The 22,620-nt window shown below is 40.5% G+C and overlaps 1 protein-coding gene across 1 annotated transcript in view; it reads left to right on the forward strand.

Annotated features, from left to right (window-relative positions):
* Positions 1-21,863, forward strand: part of farp2 (FERM, RhoGEF and pleckstrin domain protein 2) — a gene marked incomplete at its 3' end in the record, with an annotated part of 42,398 nt that extends 20,535 nt beyond the window's left edge. The window contains exons 7-25 of the mRNA XM_079574871.1: positions 865-1,012; positions 1,524-1,619; positions 1,963-2,126; positions 2,205-2,273; positions 2,380-2,437; positions 2,649-2,895; positions 7,796-7,974; positions 9,124-9,213; positions 10,799-10,932; positions 11,029-11,110; positions 12,210-12,447; positions 13,963-14,093; positions 14,181-14,249; positions 15,159-15,248; positions 16,007-16,089; positions 16,749-16,867; positions 18,359-18,522; positions 21,497-21,604; positions 21,708-21,863. Of these exons, the coding sequence (XP_079430997.1) occupies positions 865-1,012; positions 1,524-1,619; positions 1,963-2,126; positions 2,205-2,273; positions 2,380-2,437; positions 2,649-2,895; positions 7,796-7,974; positions 9,124-9,213; positions 10,799-10,932; positions 11,029-11,110; positions 12,210-12,447; positions 13,963-14,093; positions 14,181-14,249; positions 15,159-15,248; positions 16,007-16,089; positions 16,749-16,867; positions 18,359-18,522; positions 21,497-21,604; positions 21,708-21,863 (2,425 nt within the window). The remainder of the gene's footprint in view (positions 1-864; positions 1,013-1,523; positions 1,620-1,962; positions 2,127-2,204; positions 2,274-2,379; positions 2,438-2,648; positions 2,896-7,795; positions 7,975-9,123; positions 9,214-10,798; positions 10,933-11,028; positions 11,111-12,209; positions 12,448-13,962; positions 14,094-14,180; positions 14,250-15,158; positions 15,249-16,006; positions 16,090-16,748; positions 16,868-18,358; positions 18,523-21,496; positions 21,605-21,707) is intronic.
* Positions 21,864-22,620: the final 757 nt, after the last annotated feature.

Genomic DNA, 22,620 nt, shown 5'->3' on the forward strand with positions numbered 1-22,620 from the left:
TTAGCGGATGAGCAAAATTAGACAGTGGTGATGATTGGATGGATATGTCTTTGTAACATGCTGTTTGGTTGTAATCGCCAAGTTTGAGGTAATTCCCCCAGAGAGCCTTGAAATTTAAAAGAAGAAGAAGATCTTTATTTATATAGCGCCTTTCACAGACATGGTCACAAAGCGCTTTACATGAGACAATTGTACTTCCACACTCGATGGTGTAAACTACGTTTGTAGCTTCAGTTTCCCCTGGGGGAGACTGTCAGAAGCGCTTTCGCGACTACACACGTCTGCGCCAACGGACCCTCTGACCACCACCATACATTCACTCACACACATCATTCATCCTGGCCTATTGTGCATGTTTTCAGTGGTAGGGGAAACCGGAGTACCCGGAGGAAACCTACGCAGCCCTACCTAAAAGGATTTACAGAGACACTGGGCAGCACTGAAGAGCTGTTAAAGTGTCAGAAATTATATGCTTGATGTCGGTGGTTTAATGATTTCCTTTGCCTTAGTATTATAGTTTAAAAAAAAAAAAACTAAGCATGGGTTTCAGTCACATGGCTTTATCCTGTTATGGACAGAATGGTGTCAAATGTTCGAGAACAATTTCCCAATGCAGAAGATGGCATATTCGGTTTTGAATGCTTAACATTTTTCTTATATTTCATCACTATGTAACCCATGTTCAGGGCTCAGCAATTAATCTTTATTATTACAGCCAACAATTGCAAAAATAATTGAGGAAAGTATCTGTAGCATTTATGTAACAATGCAATATATACTGAACTTTTTATTTTTTATTTTTTCACTTTGTTGTTGTTACCCAAGTAACTCTTTGACTCACGTGTCCGCCATTTTTTCCCCCAGGGGCCAGACTCCAGCTGAATCGGATTTTCAAATCCTGGAAATCGCCCGCAAACTGGAAATGTACGGCGTTCGCTTCCACCCGGCGGCCGACCGTGAGGACACCAAGATTAACCTGTCTGTGGCACACATGGGGCTGCAGGTGTTTCAGGTGAGGACTGGGAACGATGGTAGAAATGCTTGTGCTGGGAATCAATCACAATTGCAGACAAGGTATCTGCAATTGTGATAAGATCGACTTCATGTTATATTTAGACGATTAAGAACGTTTGGACAGCCTTGACCTTGATATAAACAACCTTACAATTTTACAATTTGCAAGGAAGCGAGTATCGAGAATATGCCAATTTTCTGGCATGCTTGGAATCACAAAGCCAGACAATTTACCTTGATAGATATTCTGCAAAAATTATAAGAGCATACCATATCTTGGATGCTTCTAGAGTCCTGTGAAAGACATCCCCTCTCTGAAAACTACCAAGGTTTTGTTCTGCTTTTAAGATTGTCGTATTTGAAGCTCCTTTATTTATTTCAGAAGTCAGTAAATCAAATTGGTGCAATTAAAAAGACGTTTAGAGTGACCGCAGGTGACGAGTGGGACAGACATTCGACCCCTTTGTCAATGTGCAGATCACTCTATATAATGTTTTTGTTTTCCTCAGGGCTGCACAAAAATCAACACTTTTAACTGGTCCAAGATTCGCAAACTGAGCTTCAAGAGGAAACGGTTCCTGATCAAGCTCCACCCGGAGGTCCATGTAAGTGAGAGTTTATTGTATCATGTACAATAACCTCTTTGCAAAAGTTACATGCAATAATCTTTTCATCTACATCACTTTTACTTAGGTCACTTTATCAACCACTTGCACTCTGACTGTGTACTTACATTTTTATTATATTTTATTTTTTATTGTTCATAGTTTTTGTCCCTTAAAGTTTTTGGTAGTCATTGTATACAAGATGCCCCTATTTACTATTTAATTGCACATTTCCTGTCTGACAAGTGAATTTCTCCATTGTGAAATCAATAAAGGCTTATCCTATCTTATCGTATTGTAATGTGTTGAACCATGTTGTTATTACATGTTGTGTCGGTTGTAGGGCCCTCATCAGGACACTCTGGAGTTCCTCATGGCAAGTCGGGACCAGTGCAAAATCTTCTGGAAGATCTGTGTGGAGTACCACTCATTCTTTCGGCTGTTCGACCAGCCCCTGCCCAAAACCAAAGCCATTCTCTTCACCCGAGGCTCCTCCTTCAGATACAGGTGTGAACTACTGCCTGAATTAATATGAAAACATGTGCCGTTATGCAGTGTGTAACGGATACGCACGTGCCTTTACAGTGGAAGAACTCAGAAGCAGCTTGTGGAGTTTGTTAAAGAAAATGGAGCAAAGAGAACTCCCTACCAGAGGTGTGTTTAGATCTGCATTTGTTGTTATAGTTTTTTTTACCTTTATGGATGTGATGATGGAAACATGTTTTAATATGTGTGTAATAAAATGTGTTTTCTTCATCAGGAGGAACAGTAAAATACGGATGTCTGGTCGCTCCATTAACACCGATGTGCCAAAACCGGTCAGTCTGAAAGCAATATGGTTTTATTGACCACAGACATAAAAATGCTTAGAACTACAAGTTTTAAACATACAGTATTATAAGGCTTTATCCTCAATAAAATACACATATTTTAACACCAAGGCCAAGGGGTACAAAGAAGCCTGACTAAAGCATATTATTAATAATGCAATAACTGTCCTCTTTTCTCATGTTATGCTTCACATTTCAGAGTTTGTCATTCAATGACAGCCTCAGGGCCCAAGGCTCTCCCTCATCTTTGTCCTTCCACCCGGCGCACATCTCCAACCTCTCCAGCCTCAACCCGAGACAGGACGTCCTGCCGCTCTCCGCTCTTAGCCACTCTCCAGCTCCTCAGCAGATGGTCCAGCCGCAGTCCCCTCCTCAGACCACCAGACCCCCCAGCCCGCCGAAGGAAGACTCTAAGACCTCTGCCCCATCTCACTTCGTTTTTCAAGGTGCACCTAGTAATGTGTTTGTGTGTGTAGAGAGTGGCAAAAGCCTACCGTTGCCCTCCCGAAATGCCAATGAGGATGCAGAGCAGGGGGGCAGAAGGGGCACAGGGCACTCAGTGGGAGGAGGGCGGGGGAGGAGGACAGGGGTGTTGTCTCCTGAGGCTTTTGAGGCCGAGTTGCTGAGAACTAAACAGAGTCCCATGTTCTCAATGGCGCACTCCCCTCTGCAGGTGTCAGAGGAGTTCATTGACGATGATCCCACTGAGATCTCGTTTTACGGAGGGGGGGCAGAGGCCTACTCCTATGGCCATGATGAGAAAGTGGATCAGTTCGACTTTAGCGAGGGCTCAGAGCTCAGTAAAAACAGGCTGTTCAGTGTGGGCCTGGAGGACCTGAATGGAAACGCCCATGCGTTCCCTGACAGTATTGTTGGTCACTCAGAGACCAGCTCTCTGATTAATAACCGCTCCGAGTGCAGTTCCCTGGACAACCTTGGACTCAGCTCCGCGGGAGAGTCTATGTCTGCGGGCTACGGGGGCCCTGACTCCGCCTCCCTGCGCCTTCCCGGCTCTGACATCCAGTCAGAGGCCAGCTCCATGGTCAACTTCCCGGCCTACTCTGTGCGCTCCGAGAGCAGCAGCGCGGTGCAGTTCAGTGAGCTGGTGGAGCAGTTGGAGCAGCTGAGTTACCCGCCCACTGCCACCGAGGGCTCGGGCAATGGGTCGGACTCGGACTCGGACTGGGGCTCAGACAGTGTCCTGCCCCCAGAGCAGAACCTTTTCTACTCCAACGCTCTGAGTGGCTCCAGTGGCATTGAGGGCTTCCTGCTGCAGTGCCACAACCTGCAGGCCCTGGCACTGTCCGAGCCCTCGGCGTCGCCCCAAATTAAAATGTAGAGCACAAGCCTCACTGCACTTACTGAACAAAGCACAGAGCGCTGTTAAAGCACATCTAAGCCTCAAACAGCCTTAAACGGTGCTTTTTCAAACAGATACCAACTGACTGAGAGCCTACACAGACAGGTACCAACTAAATACAGTATAAACAAATCTCGAGTATTAACAGAAACACAGTGCTAAGCAAGTGAGACTAACTTAAACAGAATCTCACATGTTGTCATAGGAATGTGACGGTACAAAGTGGAAAGTTTTCCACTTTAAAATTCAGATGTAGAATTTCAAAACTTAATGCCATAAATTTATAGAATGTACTCTTTTTTTCTTCAAGCTGACTTTACATAAAAATGTATTAAGTGTAGATGTAATATTAAAGTATGATTTTAAATAATTTACAAAACATTTATTTGAGCAACTATTAATTCATCAGTCGCCAGTCGACGTGAAGTTGTCCAGGTCCGTCCTGCAAATGGAGACCTCACAAGAAGCCTCGGTACTGTGTGCCTTACTGCCCCCTGCTGGTCATTTTCATTACCAGGAGGTTGTGAAGTCATTAGTGCAACATTGAAACATGATGCAGTTTATTACTCTGGACCAGAACTAGCTCGCAAACCAATAAAAATCATAGTTGTCTGGTAGAATGTAACCCGCATTTTGATGAGCCATTGAAAATACAGCAACAAACATAAAGAAATGAATGTATTAACTTGTATAAAAATGAGTTATATTTACGAAAGCATGTACTGTAGTGTTTATACAGAAGTTCTATTACATGAATGTGCACCACGTCCAGGAAACATTTGCCTCGTGGCCGAGGCCTCTACGATTCTGTCCCACAAAGTTATTTACCATAACAGTCTCGCCCTCTGCATGGTTTTGGTTTTGGCATTCACGGTCTGCAGTCTAGCCATCTGGGGATTTTGTTTTGCACATTAACTTCTCTACAAGCTGTTTCTTTATTTTTCGTAAGCAGTTCCTAGTGCCACCAATTACCTTTGGTGCTAATTTAGCCTTTTTAGATATGCTATGCCTAATTTGCCTTTTCCTAACATAGCTTTTTGTTCCACCCAGTTTTCTGCACTTTTACCACAGTGCACTTAATCTCTCAGGTATGCGTTTTTAATAATTGTAGGCTTTTGCTGGGCAGAGATTTCAGCCTTTTTTTTTTAAGTCGCTCCTCAGTTGTTCTCATCGTCATTTTGAAGGATGGCAAAGCAGCAAAAATGTCTTTCCTTTGTTCCGTTTTTTTGCAATCTCTACAGCCACAACTGTTTGTGTGTCACCTTGGATAGTGAAGTATCGTTTTGTTTCAGTGAAGGCCTGTTGCAATGATTTTCTTTCTTTTTCAAAGGGATAGTCCAGCATTTGGTGTTTGTACAATAGAAGATATTTTCTGTGGTAACTTTTTTTTTCTACCACAAATAGCAGAGAAAGCAGACAGGAGCTGCAAAACGTATTACATTTCCTAAACGGGCTTTCTTATATTATATTTTATACAATTTCAATCATTCATTTACATTTCCTTTACTTGAATATAATATAAAACTGTTCTTTATTCCACTATACATTATACACTCTCCTGTCTGCATCCTGAAAAACACCTGACAGCGTTAACACTGCTTTAATATCCTTGAGTCGATTGCCAACGCCGAATTAACCCAATACTGAACTATCCCTTTAGCCCTCTCAAAAACATAAAGTGACTCTTCAGTTTAACCAAGCTAAAACAACTGCACTTAGACCTTACCTAATTTCCACATAACCCTGGGACTTGTACATTGACTAATTATAAAGCTCTTGTACTTAATGATTGTATGTTTTTACTCAAGAATAAAGTACTTACTTTTGGTACCACGACTCTCAGGCTTAACTTTCTTTTAAAATTGCTCGAACAGCCTCCCCATTACAATGTGATGGCTGACAGAGACCAGAGCACAGACCGTTATTTTTCCTCCTATTGCCGCTAACGTGACAAAAAGCAGATACCGGTTTTGAAGTGAAAACTCACATAAGCATATTTCAGCTTTCCTTTATGACCGTTCGCTTTTCGATTGCAAATCACCTGCCTCCTGTTGTGTGAAGCGATTTGCAATTTATGTTTTAAGAGCAAGATCCAGTTCACTCAGCGCGCACTTTAAACATGTCTAGGACCATTTAAAGGAACAGGCCACCGTTTTTTCATACTGAGACATGTTCTTACCTGAGCTTAGACGAGTTGATGCGTACCTGTCTGGTCTTTGTGCCCGTGGACTCTGACTCTGTTCTGACTTCAGCCCCATTTGGAGCTATAGGAAAACACTGGGAGAGGCCAAATTCTAACAACATCTTTGGTGGGTGTGTGACTGAGCACACGCAAAAAGACCAGACAGTGATGCATCAACTCGTCTAAGCTCGGGCAAGAACATATCTCAGTATGTAAAAATGGTGGCTTGTTCCTTTAAGAGACGACTGAAATAAGAACTGCCACACTAATAGATCATTTAGATTTGCTGTAGAAGTCTAAACTATAGGGTTAGCAAGTTTAATCCAAGATAATTTCCAGAGACAGATCGTTTTGTCATTGACATTATATGACCTAAATAAACCCACTTTGCTTATCGCTTTCAATAACCGTGCCTCATCTACCCTCTTTTGCAGCAAATGCCTTTCCTGACCTAATTGCCCTATTAATAATGGCTTGGGACAGTCACAAAGCGTATTCTGGCTTGTAACAGCTTATCGCCAGCACCGATTTAAGCAGCCAATAAGGTCTCATAAGGTCTGCGCAAACCATTTCCACTACAACGAGTTATTTGTCACCTTTTAGCCACCAAATCTCACATTACAAACTTGCCACCCGTATGAGTATCAGATCATTCTCGTTCAAGATATTGAAACTATCTCTACTGTTAAAGGCACAGCTGTAGGAATAGACGGTTCACAGCAGACGTTAGCAGCCGGGTCAAATTCATGTGTTAAATTCCTCCACCTAATTTCCAGTGCGTGCTCTTGTGTTTGAACAGGCTTTGTGCCAAGTCATTCCTCAGTAAACCCCGTCCCCTCCTGTCCCACCCCCCCACCCCCTTCTCTGTTGCCTCTCTGCGTGTCTGTCCCAGAGGAGCTCTCCAGATCAACTATAAACAACTCCATGCCCTGCAGACAGGCCACATTCCTGATAAGTCTGCACAATTATTTCCGGGTCGAGGACTGCCCTTTTTTTTTTTTTTTTTTTTGGTGCACTCCCCTCCCCTTGCCCTTCCTCCTGTGTTTTCTTTTTCTCCCTCTCTCTCTCTCTGTCATTCTCTCTCACAGCACAAGTATGAGAGCAGCTGCGGTGACCTATGCCTTAGTTTAAAAAGCTTAGCGTATTTGTTCTGATTTGTTTTGCAGACTGTATGAAAGTGGCAAAGCCAGTTCTGTGTAGCCATCGGTGGCCGCTTTGTTGAAGTTGCCAATGAATCTTTTGAAAGACAATTGCGTGGGAAAATGTGGGAGTTGTCGTGTTCAGTTTGTGACCCTTTCTGACTTGCATGTGTTGAACCAAGCAACTTTTCGATACAAAAATTAAAATGAAAAATCTCTTCTATTGTCAAAAAGTCTTTCAAACTATAATGGGTTGAATAGAGCTCTCGTGATGTGACCGGTCATTATAGGCTACTCTGATTTTTATGTTTCATAGCAACTTTTCAATTAAAGTGTTTTGTTATTCCTCTTTCCCAATCTAGGTTTAAGAAGTTGATGTTGTTTCGCTTTAGAATTACAGATTTGATAGCCTAAAATGGTCCTCATATAATATCATATATGGAGATATTTCCTGCCTCAATATATCAAACTTCAAATTTTGTTATTGTGGAAGGCCTAGCAAACATTGTCCATAGACTAACATTAGCTAAAAAGTAAAATAAGCAGAGAAAAGAGCTGCCGTTTTTACAGAATCTCTTCCTGATTTAATTCTTTTCAGCTGTGCAATCTTAAGGCTGAATTAATTTCCGCTGTTTTATTAATTGTCTTTTGTTCGTCTCCTCCAGATTCGGTGGACAGCCCGCAGCTCTCGCCCTGTAACTCCAAAGGCCCTATGTGTCTGTCGCCCTCGTTTCAAATGTCCACCCTGAGTCTGCCGGGACAGGCCTCACCGCTGCAGAGCCCTGTCCTGACTGAGGGGGGCGGCACCAACAAGCTGGAGGAAGAGGAGGAGGGCAGGAGGAAAGTGAGTAAATACTACACACAATGATCACTTCAGATCCATCCATTTTCTTCCACTTTTCTGTGGGGGCAGCTGTTGGAGCTACCCAAATCACATTGCACCAGCCCCTATGGCTCCTCCTGCAGGTGGTGGGTCCACAGAAGGAGGGTCTTTGTCTGATCCGTCACCTAGGACCTGTTTGCCCTGGGAGATCCTCCCAGGGGCACGAAGCCCCCGACAACAGAGCTCCTAGCATCATTCGGCCGCTCAAACCCCTCCACCACTTTAAGGTGGCGGTTCCAGGCGAGGATCACTTCAGATTTTAGTATTATTTATGCTTAGTTTTAATCTTTACCTTCGTGTGCTCAAGTTCAGTAGTAAAGGTGGAGCTTTTCTTTTAGTTTAGAGAAGAAGGACTAAAATAGACATACAAATAAAGTTCAAGTAATTGGAGAGCCAAATATTGTTTTTGGCACAAGGTGTATTATGCGTCTTGAGAGCCAATGGTTTATACAGTGGATTTTCTCACATTTCTGCCTAAATTGGTGATAAAGTGTGGTCTGATTTTCATGAAATCATAAGAATGAGTAAACAGTGTCTGCTAAAAATAATACCACCCAAACAATTACACGTTATCATATTTTCAATGGGCATAGCATGAAAACATTTGCAGGACAGTGTGGAAGAAGTAAGTGAACCCCTGTATTAAATAGCTGGCTGACCTTTCTTTTGCAGCAATAACTGCGTTTCCTGTAATTGCAGATTAGATACTCACAACGATCAGGAACTTTCCTCTTTACAAAACTGTTGCAGTTCAGCGAGATCCTGGGTTCACTTACTTATTCCACTCTGTCCTGTGAATGTTTAAGTGTGGCCTTTAAAAACATGAGAAAATGTAAATGTTTGGGTGGTTTTAGTTTAAGCAGACACTGTTTAATCATTCTTGCAATTTTAATAAAGATCAGACCACATTTTGTGACCAATTGAGGCAGGAATGTGAGAAAGTGTTGACATACATTTTTCTCCCACTGCATAGATGTGAAAATTACTAATTGCCACTTTGTAACTGCTTTTATCTACACTGTTCACTGCTTTTCATGTCTTACACACAATAACTTTTCAACGTAGCCAGATTACATATTTCTTTCTACTTATCTTTATCTCTTCCTGCAGCGTTATCCCACAGACAAGGCCTACTTCATTGCTAAAGAGATTCTGACCACAGAGCGAACGTATCTGAAGGACCTCGAGGTCATCACTGTGGTAAGTTTGTTTCAGTCATAACAAAATAATTACACTGCCATCTTCTTGTAAACTTCTCTTAGTTCATTTTGGTCAACCGTTTATAAAGCTCATTATGTCTTCTCGTTCAGAATGTCTTTTTTAATTGGCCATGTGAAGTTGAAGCAGTCTCTTCCTGAATAAACTTAGTGTTTTAGAGTTTTGCTTTGATCTTAATCACTGTTTTCCTTAAAACGGGAGATCCCAAACTCACCAGACCAACGACTCGTGACCCCCCACTGTGAAATATAATAACTATTTATAATGAATTCCGGTCCGCAACATTTAGAATCTGGTTAACGTCTTGACCCCCGCCTTAACCAAGAACATTTTCTCCAGTTCAGCTTTATCCAAATCTAAAAGCTTCTCGACTGGAGCTTACAGCCTATATAGGCCAGAGTAACGCCTTATTTGGAAGCTAAGACCTACGAAATGGATGAAAAGATGACGAAGAGGAAAAATCTTAGCTCACTTTTTTGATGTCGCCTGTTTTGCTGATATTTTTCATCATATTTTTGTCGCTTTTTTGTTATTTTTTCATCACTTTTGTCGTCCTTTTTGTTGCATTTTTGTCGTTCTTTTGATACTTTTTTTTCCTCATTCACGTCTCATTTTTTGACGCGTTTTTCAAGAAGCTTTTAGATTTGTGTAAAGTCGATCTGGAGAAAACATGCTTGGTTAAGGTGTGGGTTAAGAGGTGATCTTAGTTTGGATAGATACAGACGGCATCGCGTCATGGAAGGGGGCGTGGCCTCGCCGAGGGGGAAAACAGATTCTTTTAGGAAACACAATTTTTCACTCTTTTTAGCCGTTTTCTGGCGAAATATAAACTTATTTATCACATACAAATAAAGTCAAGTCTAGCTCGGGTCCATATGGATGTTTATTCACAGCAGATTGTTCAGTAGAAGCGAAAAAACGGCAGTCATAGCAAGCGCTAGCTAGCGTTAGCATTAGCACGATGCTAACATGTAGCATCATGTTAGCATTCTCGTTTTTTTTTATGTATTTATGGGCTGTTGAACCACTTTGCTCCTCTCCATGTCTTTAATAGAAAACTATATTCATAATTCTGCATTTGTTAAAGTAGTTTTTGAATAATTAGAGAAATTTTACATATTTCTCCAAATTGTTTTCCCCCTTAACTGTTTTCAAACATGACCATATATGGGCAATTCCAGAGATGCCGTCTGTAGCTATAGTGTATTTTTATATTTGGCTTGATTTCAGTCAAAAATGCATCAAGTTAAATGTCAGAAATGTAAAAAATATTGTCTCATAATCATCTTGTGACCCCCACTTAAGCGTCTCATGACTCTCCAAGAGGTCCCGACCCCCTTTTGGGAACCCCTGCCTTAAAACACTCAGACATCCAGACATAAAGCACTGGTTTTCTATAACATTTAAATCCCAGGTGGTAGGGCTTTATACAGAGTCTCTCATGGGTCATAATTTAAAATAAAATGCGCTGGTTGACTTTAGTAAAATGGAGAAAGGATAAACCACATGAACCACTTTGTATCTGGTGTTGTCTTTGTTGGTTTTGAGTCGCTTGTTCTGCCCTCAGTGGTTCCGCAGCGCTGTGATCAAAGAGAACGCCATGCCCGAGGGCCTCATGAACCTGCTCTTCTCAAACATCGACCCCATCTACGAGTTTCACCGCGGCTTCCTCAAAGAGCTGGACCAGCGCCTGGCTCTGTGGTCAGTGCCACTGTTTAAGCTGCAGTTAGCGTGATCGCTACGGCGTTGATGTATCAACTCTTTGACAAATGAGGTGATAACAGTGTTTGTTTTCAGGGAGGGCCGATCGAACGCTCACGTCAAAGGGGACTACCAGAGAATCGGGGACGTGATGCTCAGGAACATGAACGCTCTGAAGGTAATGGGCCTGACGTCGGCTGTTTGTTTAGTCTGTAAAAGAGCAAATAGGATTAATTCCATTATTTGTTATCATGCAGTATTGTTTATATGGTGAGATATTACTGACAACGGTGGCACTGCTGAACCATGTTGATATCGAAAACACATTTTAATTTAGTCTTTTGATTTAAAAAAAGTCATTTAGTTTTAGTCAACATTTAGTCAAATAAACTAAGACTGAAAATAATTTAGTCTAGTCTTTGTTAATTTAGTCAATCAAATATAAAATTCACTTCGGCAACTTTAGATTTACATTGTTAACTTAAAGCAGAACTAAGTAACTCATGCCCCTAGAGGCCATAAGTGCCACTGCAGGTGTCATAGCATGCTGTGTTTTCTTACTCATTAATTGTCCGTGAGGTTAAATACTACACTGACAGAAAAGACAAAGGAATAGAGGGATATTGTACATCCAATTAAACAATTTAGATAATTTTCTGCACACAAACTTGGCTGTAAATACTGTTTAAGTGGTGCTAGCCCACAGTTAGCGTTGCCCGTTAGCCTGTTAGCTTCTTTTTCGTGATTCCATTAGTGTGTATTGGGTCTCCGGGTCAGAGCAGGGAGTGTGGTTTTCTGGCCAGAGACACCAGGGGGAGATGAAGGCCCCCCAATTACCCCAATTAACACTTGTATTACCCCCAGACGGAATACAGAAAGGATTTATTAAGGTAAACAAGTTACTTTGGTCTGCTTTAAGCATATTTGATCAAGTTTCCGGTTCATGGAGCTTATCCCAAATGAACTAGGGACTAGACTTTGAGGGTTTTAGTCCCTTCTTTCTGTTTTTATTACGTCTTTGTCAATGAAAATATAATGAAGATTTTAGTCATAGTTTTAGCTTAATTTTAGCCTGAAACAGGACAAAATATTTTAGTCTGCATAATTAACACCTCACCATATGAGAAACAAATACAGCTACACAAGGAGATGTCTTTGTATTTGTATTCTCCACTCAATTTCCTGCTTTGCTTGTTGCATATTTATAGAAAACCCTTATGTTACTCCTCTATCAGTCTGTGATCTCTGCATGAACCCTCTTCGGTCCCACTTTTCAGGAGTTCACGAGTTACCTGCAGAAACACGACGAGGTGCTGACGGAGCTGGAGAAAGCCACTAAACGCCTGAAGAAGCTGGAGACGGTTTACAAAGAGTTCGAGCTTCAGAAAGTCTGTTATTTGCCGCTGAACACTTTCCTCCTGAAGCCCATTCAGCGCCTCATGCACTACAAGCTCATCCTGGAGAGACTCTGCAAGCACTACTCGCCGAACCACAAGGACTACGACGACTGCAAGGGTAAGAGGGAGACGCCATGTTTTAGAGTAGTATTTAGGAGACATGGCTTAATGAATGCGTAGAAGTCTTTGTTTCCATTTTTAAATTATTATTATTTAAAGGCTGTCTGACGTAATAATCATTTATGAAATACACTGCCTGGCTAAAGATAAAAAGCTACACACACTTTAGCTTTGATTGTTACAATAAGCTTCTGCAATGTCAAAATATTGATTTAATTCATGCTTCCTCTTGTATTGATGATGAGAGAGTCAGACCACAGTGTAAAGACTTCTCCAGCACATTCCAAAGATTATCAATGGGGTTATTTCTTATGTACTTCTTAACCCCTTACCTCCCGTCTGAACCGAGCACATTTTCTCCAGTTTGGCTTTACCCAAATCTAAAAGCTTCTCAACTGGACAGCAACAGTGTAATGCCTCATTTGAAAGCTAAGACCGACAAGGTTTTTGTCACATTTTTTGAAGCGTTTTGTCACTTTTTCTTGCTTATTCGTTGCTTTTTTTTTTGTCGCGTTTGTGTTTCGTCATGTTTTTGTGTCTCTTTTTTGTTGCTTTTTCATCCTCCTTTTCATTGCTATTTTGATGCTTTATTTTAAGCTTTTAGGTTTTGGGTAAAGCCAAACTGGAGAAAATGTGCTTGTCAATGCCAGAGGTCAACCAATATGGGTTTTTCTAAGGCTGACGCCGATTTATGGGGATGTGGTTTGGCCCGATGCCGATATTTTTGGCAGATTTTCAAAGACGTCTGGTCTCTGTCTGTGTCTGTGTATGATGCTTCTAAACTGTAAAATGTGACAGTGTTGAGTTGTGACACCCGGGGGCGCTTTATTAGAGGCATGGAGCTGATTTATTCAGGACATTCATGTTTAGCAGGTACTTTGGAGGGAGCTTGTTTGAAAGATCAGCATTCCAAAAACAAAGTCCGCAACATAAAATACATAACATACGATCCAAACTTGTGACTGATTTTCACCGCGATGTTTCTCAGCTCCCCTGACGTGGAAAAAATGGAAACAAGTATTGGCAATGGACTGCAACAGCGATAAAGGAACTGAACAGGCTAACATTATGGGATGGGTTTGATAAGGAACTTAGTCATTTCTCATTCAGTGTTTAAATAATTATCTTTATCAACTGCAAATTAAACCATTAAACAAATTAACTTAGAAAAGGAAGTGACTCAGTAGAGTAGGCTCGGCAAATTGAGGTCAAAGTCTGATTACACGTTTCTTAATACCTGCCACTTTCACTGCTTTAATTGCTTGTAATACACATTTCATGAGCAAGATAATAATGAGAACGCAAAAGCACCTCTTGGGGTCGAATGCTGCTAATTGAGTGTCACAAATGGGGCCACTGCTTTTTCTTATGATAATGGGTTGTTGTATCATTGTCTTTCTTGAAATAACTGGCACATATTTAAGTAAATTAGTTGCCGTTGCCTAAAACATGTGCAACAGGCTGATTAACCTGTTCATGATTCAACGCATTTTTGTCCTTTTCATTTCCTCAGAGGCCTTGAAGGAAGTGGCCGAGATCGCGGTCCAGCTCCAGAGCAGTTTGATCCGACTGGAGAACTTTCAGAAACTGACAGAGCTGCAGCGGGACCTGATAGGGATCGAAAACCTGACCGCGCCGGGACGAGTGAGTGCACTGACACAGGCCCGGGGCTAGAGGGCGCTGGACTGATTCATGCAACTCTAATAAACTCTGTGAACCTTCTGTTTTCAGGAGTTCATCAGAGAGGGGTGTCTGTACAAACTGACCAAGAAAGGCCTCCAGCAGAGAATGTTCTTCCTGGTCAGTGTGATTTTTGAAGTTTTTTTTTTTTTTTTTTATGTCCACCTGTAGTTAATCACAAGTAAACAATGATGCTGGATTTGTTTTTGGTAGTATCACAACGATTTGGGTGAAAATATGTTAGGTAAAAGGAATTTTTACTCAGGCACTGGATGAGTGTAATAAAGAAAAAACAAGCCTTACTTTGTTACTTTTTTTATCTATAGTGTTATTTATGAGCAGACACTTAAGCTCTTAACCCCCACCTTAACCGAGTGCATTTTCTACAAATCTAAAAGTTTACAGCCTATTTGAAAGCTAAGACCCACAAAACTGATCTAAACTGATCTTTTTCCTTGTGTTGTCGCTGTGTTGCCGTCACTTTTTTGACATTTCATATTATTGCTTTTTTGTTGCGTTTTTGTCTCATTTTCACCACAATTTCATCGCTTTTTGTAATTTTTCAGTTGCTCTTTTATGCGGTTTTACGTCACACATTTTTGTCACCTTTTCGTAACTTTTCAGTTTTTCTTTTGTGGCTTTTTTGGTGCATATTCATTGCCTTTTTGTCACTTTACTGTTGTTCTTTTGTTGCGTTTTCGTCACACATTTTGGTCACTTTTTGTCCATTTTCTGTCACTTTACTGTTACTCTTTAGTTGCTCTTTTGTAGCTTTTTTGTCCCTTTTTCGTCACTTATTTGTTGCTCTTTTGTGACGTTTTTGTTGCGTTTTTGTCGCTCTTTACTTGCATTTTCATCCTCGTTTTTATTGCTATTTTGATGCTTTTTTCAAGAAGCTTTTAAATTTTGGTAAAGCCAAACTGGAGAAAATGTGCTCAATTCAGGTGGGGGTTAAGAGGTAAAGCAAACAGTTATATTTTACCTTTGTAGATTTAATATGTACTTATTTTAATTTTAATTTCCCCACAGTTTTCAGATATGCTTCTCTACACGAGCAAAGGCGTCACTGCGACCAACCAGTTCAAAGTGCATGGCCAGCTGCCTCTTCATGGCATGATTGTAAGTGTTCACATCTTTCCCTCCACTTTTAAGGCCTTGGTTTCTTTAGGACTTGGAGAGAATAAGTAAATTTACAAAAAAGGTAAATAAAGTAGGGCCTAACGTTGCATGTCTCTGCTTCACTCCTGGATGCAGCTCATAGTCCTGGATTGTCCGGTAAGTCTCGAGCCAAAATGGACGCCCAAGACCCATGTTTCTCCAGAGCTTTTGCTAGACATTTTGCTGAGAATCCCACCCAGCAGACAGTGATAGAGCAACTTTTTTATTGCCATTGTAATCGCAATATTAGGTGATGCTATATCCATATCATAAGTTACTGCCACCAAAAACCAAACGGTATGATCACTTTCAGTCATGATCTTCCTTGTTTAGTTCCATTTTGGCCTTGTTTTGGTACTGATTTAGTATTTGTTTTGTCTTGTTTTGAGACAACTTCATAAAAAATAAAATAAAAAAAAGACAATACAAATTTTTCATGCAAAGCTATTTACTGTATTACAGCCTAATGCACCCATTGATTGCCAGTTTTCCTTAAAACATACTCTTGATCAGTGATTCCCAACAATTTTCTAAAATAATTTTCATCGGATGCAAACTCTTTATCTTGTATCTGACCTGAATATCTAACCTGCCGGGAACCACTGCTCCAGAATATACAAAACACAGTATGTTTCCCCTGAGTTACTGTCCCTTGGAACCCTATAAGACCATTCTTTGTTATTTTTTATTAAGCTTCACTTCATCTCTCTCCTCTGTAGGTTGAAGAAAGTGAAAATGAGTGGTCTGTTCCGCACTGCTTCACCATCTACTCTGCTCAAAGAACAATTGTGGTGGCTGCGAGGTAAAAAAGCCATAAACTCATAATGGTTCTTGATGCAAAAATGTATAATGTTAGCTAGAGCTGAGTACCATTAAACGATGGCGGTATGGTATGGAAAAAATCGGAAGCAGGTATCAAAAAAAAAAAGGTTTTGATGCTGTTGGTCCAGGGACAGCATTAAAGGAGATGACTTGGTTGTGCTCTAATAAATTCCCCCATTTTTCTCTGAATGTTTGCCCCATTCCCCCATTTTTTCTATTTCTCTATTTTTACAACTGTTTACCTTATTGTTGCCCCAATTTTTTCCTAAATTTTGCACATTTTTAATTACTAATATTTCCCAGATTATCTCCCAATCTCCTCATCTTTTCTGGATTTTTACCCAATTTTTCCCTTCTTTTTTTTAAATGCTTTCTTTTTCTTTTTGCCTCAATTTCTCCCAATTTTCCCCCCCATTTAGTCCCCATTTTTCACACATTTCCTGACATTGGAGATGAACCCAATATTGTCCATTTGCAGATCTTCCACACATTATTTTTCTGGTATAGGTATTGTAAACCATGGAAAGCACCGGTATCGACAAAAAAATGTAATGATACCCAGCCCTAATGTTGGCGCCTGCATCGTGTATGTGACTTAAAATGACCTGCATGTCACTCAACAATGTGTTTCTATTGTAGCTCTAAAGTGGAGATGGGGAAGTGGATTGAGGACCTGAACTTTGCGATCGACGTGGCCAAGAAATCGCAAGAGAAATCCAACGTTTTCCTCGACTCTCAGCTCTGCGACCGCTCCAACCGTAAGTCCAAACCAAACTATTACTTTTACTTGTTTGTTAAGGAAAATGTGCCTGCTTTCATCAGACGTGCGTTAATACGTGCCTCAAACGCAGCTTCACTAACAAGTAAATTTGAATGAAATGCAGCTTGACATAAATTATTGGATTATATATACTGTGTTAGAAAACAATGACATAATTGTATGGCTGCACTTTACAGAGAGGGGGATCATTATGCTGAACCTGATCTGTACACATTGTAATGTATAATTATGTTTTATGTGTGCTGTTCCCATTGATGTGAAGATGCACATACACTTAAATGGAATTAATTATGAAAACACTAAAGCGGTGATTCTCAAGTGGTGTCATGACAAGTGGTGACCCAAATTAAAATATTTATCTCTCGTAGACGACAGGTTGTTCCACTTTCTTCTGTACTTGGTAGTTTGTGTAAGTTTCGCACCACTTAACATCTTAACTCACACATGGAGCCAAGCACATTATCTCTAGTTTGGCTTTACCCAAATCTAAATGTTTCTTCAGTAAATGCCTCAAAATAGTGACAAAATGAGATGAAGGAGGATGCAAACGCAACCAAAAAGTATAAAAAACTGACCCCCAAAAAAGCAGCAAAGCAACAAAAATGTGCGAAACATGCAATAAAAAAGCCACAACAACAAAATCAACAAAAGCGCAAGAATGTGACAAAAAAAAGTGATAAAGGTGCAACAAAAAGTGACTAAAAAAGTGGCAAAAAATTAGGAAAATGTAGCAAAAAAAGTGACAGAAACTCAACAAAATAGTGGCAAAAATGAGATGGAAAAAGAAAGTGAAAAAAGTGACAGCAACGACACGAGGAAAAATATCCGTTTAGATGAGTTTTGTAGGTCTTAGCTCTCAAATGAGGTGTTTCGCTGGCCTAGAGGCTGCAAGCTCCTGTCCAGAAGCTTTAAGATTTGGGTAAAGTCGAACTGGAGAAAATGTGCTTGGTTAATGGAGGGAGGTAAGAGCTTGAACAACTTCAATTTCAGGTGATGACTTAAGAACTTTCTGCCTACAATGGAAACGTTCTGTACAACTGAGAGCCAATTTCAACATACAGTTCGGTTTGAGCTTTTAATGGTAGATCAGCAGATTTCTGTTGATTAAAGTATTTATTATAAAGATTTCTTAAGATTTCTCAAATACAAACTAATGGAAAAGGAAAAGTACTGGTGTTACACTTCATTGACACCACACTATGTTAGATATATCTGCAAGTAGCTTTTTTTTTTGTCGTGGTAGATGTAGATTGTTTGCTGGAATCCCCTAAAATGTCAGATTTCTATGATTTTCTTTAGTTTATAACATTTCAACTCTATTGTCATACTTGAAAAGGCTTGTGACCCGCTGATAATGAATGTATGACCCACTTTCAGGTCTCACCAGTTGTGAAACACTGTCCTAATGCTTCTAGCCACCCTCCCCCTGTTACCCCGTCTCCCCCTTCACCCCCCGGTCCTCTCTCAGGTTCTTCAGACGAGGTTTCTCTGGAGCAGGAGTCCGAGGATGACATGAACTCGTCCCGCACGTCTTTAGACAAACAGACACACCACCGGGCCAACACCACCATGCACGTGTGCTGGCACCGCAACACCAGCGTGTCCATGTCCGATCACAGCCAGGCCGTGGAGGTACCCCTCCTCCGCCCCGCACCGAAAACCTTCAACTCACCACGACACATCAGCAGCATTAACAATACAGCCACCTCATACCTCTTTATGGGCCACTTCCTCTTTATGGGCCACTTCTTTTGCGGTTTCTGGTTTTCTAACAAAGAAGAGTCCCACTTCAACTAATTATAATGCTGTGGAAAAGTAGATCTCTTTTAGTAGTTCATTCATCATACAGTTTTAATTGTTTTTTTTATTTCAATTGATGCAGCCATAAGCCAGAGATGTGCTGGAATTATGGATATGGAGAGGAGTTTTTGCTGGATTTTTGTAAAATATATTTATTTTGATATCTTCCTGGGTTCCTTATGAGTAAAATGCAAACAATATACATCAATACATACATTATTAATATTATTAGAGGTCAACCGATACATCGATTTTGCAATATCGGCTTTCGGCCAATCTAGCACAGATAAAAGCCAATATCTCCGGGACCGAAAGTGATAGAGGAGCTGAGAAACATCGCAATGAAAATTGGTTCGCTACAAGATTGTTAAACGCATGTTTCACCAACTAAACCTCAGACAATATGGACTTGCTGTATGTCATTTTGAAGCACAGAACTTGGAGAATTCAATCACTGAGTTAGTTTCAACCTCCACAATTGTATTTTTGATCGCCGCGAAAAATGCTGCTGCTAGCAACAGTATGCTAATGCGAATGGCAGGATGCTAATGCTAACGGTACCTAATCAAAGCTAGGACAGAAACTATATAAAGTAATAAAATAAAATTGGCCAATGCTGAAGTGGCCAAGTATCTATGTTTTTACAGAATTATAGACCAGACATTTGTAAAGATCGAGCATATCGACATCGGCCAATGAAAACACAAAATAATCGGCATCAGCCTTAGAAAAACCCAAATCGGTCGACCGCTAAATATTATTATCCACAGATAGGCAGTTCTTGATATGGGTCGAGCTAAATGACAATTAGTGTCCTGACTGGTTCAGTAGCTAAGCTGATGCTGATCACTTTTTTTTATTGTAAAAAGCCAAAAATTAAATAAAAATCTCTCATGCTGAAAAAACTTGCTTTGCAGACTCCAGGCCTACTGTAAGTCAAATAGACAGATGTGTCTTCTCGGATTCAAAAATTATATTATATGTGAGCTACAAAGAATGATCAACTTTTGTACAACATTGTAATTCATTGGTGCCGCACTGTTGATTTCCCATCCTTTCTCTTCACTTCCTAATTCTTTCGATTACTTCCTCTTCTCATTAATACCTTTCTGTTTCTCTAGATCCGTAACATGCACGGGACCACTATTTTACTAACAATCCTCCTCCACAGACTTGATTTCCTGCCGGACTTTCTCTCCATCCTTCATCACTTTTTAAAGCTAACACGCTAACACTCGTCCTTCTATTCTTTTGTCTTCTTTTCCCCCTCTCTTCGCTCTGTCAGTTTTCGTGTCTCCGGCCGCGTCCCCCGAGCTGCCTCCTCGGTACCTTCTGGGTCAGGGGCAAAGGCCTAACACCATCACTCACGTTTGCTGGTACCGCAACCAGAACCTCTCTCTCACTGATTACCTGCGCATGAACCAGGTACTAAACATGATTAACTACTGTGGGTACACATCTTTTCTTAATCATTTTCCATTTGTGTGATAAGTGGATCTAAATATTTTTACCTTTCTACCCAATGGTGAACTCCTAAACTGCACAGTAAACTAATAAAACTCACTGATACACACTATATGTAGGACTATGTTGCCTTTAAGTAAGTTAATTGGTATGATGAAGTCAAGTCGATTCGCTAATAATGTTTAAGTGGCTCCAAAGCCATGGGAACCCAGGGTGCTGAGGCTGCTGCAGCACCCCCTGGTGGATAGTGTGTATATTGCAAGTAATACTAATAAATAGGAAATATGCACAGAAAAGTCATTTTTGGAAGAAATCTTGTCCTTCAGCACCCCCTAGCCAAAATATTTTCCCACGCCTCTGAGTGGCTCTTTTGATAACAATTTGGCAAAGCTTCTTGGAGAAAAAGTGATGCATTTAGAAGAACTTCATGGAATAACCTGCTCAATTTCATTAAACGTCTGGCATCTGGTACACTGCCATTCAAAAGTTTGGAGTCACCCAGACAAGCTTCATTTAGATCAATTAAATCTCTTAAGGAACAGTCTTCATTTCTCTGAATAAGAATAAACTGTGGAGTTTCAGAAATGTCCTGTTTTCTGGCCATTTTGAGAGTATTTGTTTATTTATTAAGATCCCCATTAGCTGTACCCTTGGGCCAGCTAATTTTTCTTGGCTCCTTAAAAAAGATTTAACCAGTTACAATCAATTTAATTCACAGGCCATGATTGTTCCAAATCTATCCTCAGTTTATTTTGTTTAACTTCTGAATATAGTATCACCACCATGATTCACAAAACTCCATAGTAATATATAGCTCTGCTCAGTTTATACTCTATAAATACATTCTGCACTCGGACATCATTATATCAAATTCACAAATGCTTATGCTCCAGATACTCGACTAGCTTAAAGGAAAGTCAACAGTTCTTACTTCTGCTAACATGACTGCACGAGGGTTTTCTAATCATCAGGATGAGCCAACACAATGTACCATAGACGGTGACGAGTGCTGCATATGCACCTATGTTGGTATTCTATTCAAAATCACCCGTTTCCAGCTGGAATAGTCATTTACCACAATGTCTAGAGTAGACTGTATTTCTGGTTAATTTAATGATAAAATAAGGTCATTTTAAGTGACTCTAAACTTTTGAAAGGCAGTGTATGCTCACTTTCATCATTAATTAATTGCATACATTGTGCACTGGTTGGTCAGATTTATCACTTTGTTACTGCCCAAAACTCAAAGCCAATGTCCACATATACACAGCACTAAATATGGTTTAAAATACTTTCAGTTTCTCTTTTTATTCAGTGTGTTTTTCTCCTTTGCTCCTCACAGAACCAGCTCTCGGGATACCTGCTCAGAAAGTTCAAAAACAGCAACGGCTGGCAGAAGCTCTGGGTGGTTTTTACCAACTTCTGCTTGTTCTTCTATAAGACTCATCAGGTGAGGAACTTAAAGCACTGTGTAAACTTTGAATTTAATATGCCTGGTGTAGAAAATAATCACTTTATTGAAAAATCAGTGACAAGATCGTTACTCGTTTCAGGATGATTTCCCGCTGGCGAGCCTCCCTCTGCTCGGATACACGGTGAGCACTCCCGATGAGTCCGACAGCATCCACAAGGAGTACGTGTTCAAACTGCAGTTCAAGTCCCACGTTTACTTCTTCAGAGCCGAGAGCGAGTACACTTTCGAACGGTGAGTTTCCTTTTGTCTTTTCTGCTGCGATTTCGAGGTTTCCCTGTTTAATATGGCAACAGTTTGTCAGAATACAGGCCTTTTCATTTGTCCAGCTGTGGGACTGGCTCTATTGATTGCCGTGCAAAGAATAGTTTTTAGAGTTAAGCCATGTGTTTCAGAAAATTTGACTAGTGGCACCCATAAACCAATGCCAAAAGACCCATCTCAAAAAGCATTTAAAGGTACTTTTTGGTGCTGGACATTGAAAACTTGAAGAAAAATATAGCAGCACATTAGGTTGTCATGAAAATAAAATAGCCTCATGCAAAATAAAGTCTTTGTTATTTGAGTGGGCTACAAGATGTAACAATATCTCTACTCAGGATGAAAATGAAAGGCAAGGTGATTGACAGTGGTATTTTTATGTACTCATAATAATTGCTCAAGATAAGGGTTAAAACACGGCCCCATGAGAGCGTACGTGTTTGTTAAGAAACCACTGAGAGTCAGTGTTTCAGCTGCTCAAGACGTTAGCATGCTGCCGGGATTCTAGGATGAAAACGAGGATGAAAACTAGCATGTTACCGGTTAGCATTCAGCTTCAACATCATAAACACATATAGACTAAGTAACAACCCAGCTCTGTTACTGTAGTATTTCCTCAGTGTTCATAGATGTGAGCCACACATGTGTTTATCGTGTTGAAGCCATTGACAGTTGATTCAGTCAACGGTCAGTTGCTAACTGGTAGCATGCTAACGTCTTGAACTACCCCCACT

Source organism: Gobius niger (genome assembly GCF_951799975.1).
Source record: "Gobius niger genome assembly, chromosome: 17".
NCBI classification, from domain to species: domain Eukaryota; kingdom Metazoa; phylum Chordata; class Actinopteri; order Gobiiformes; family Gobiidae; genus Gobius; species Gobius niger.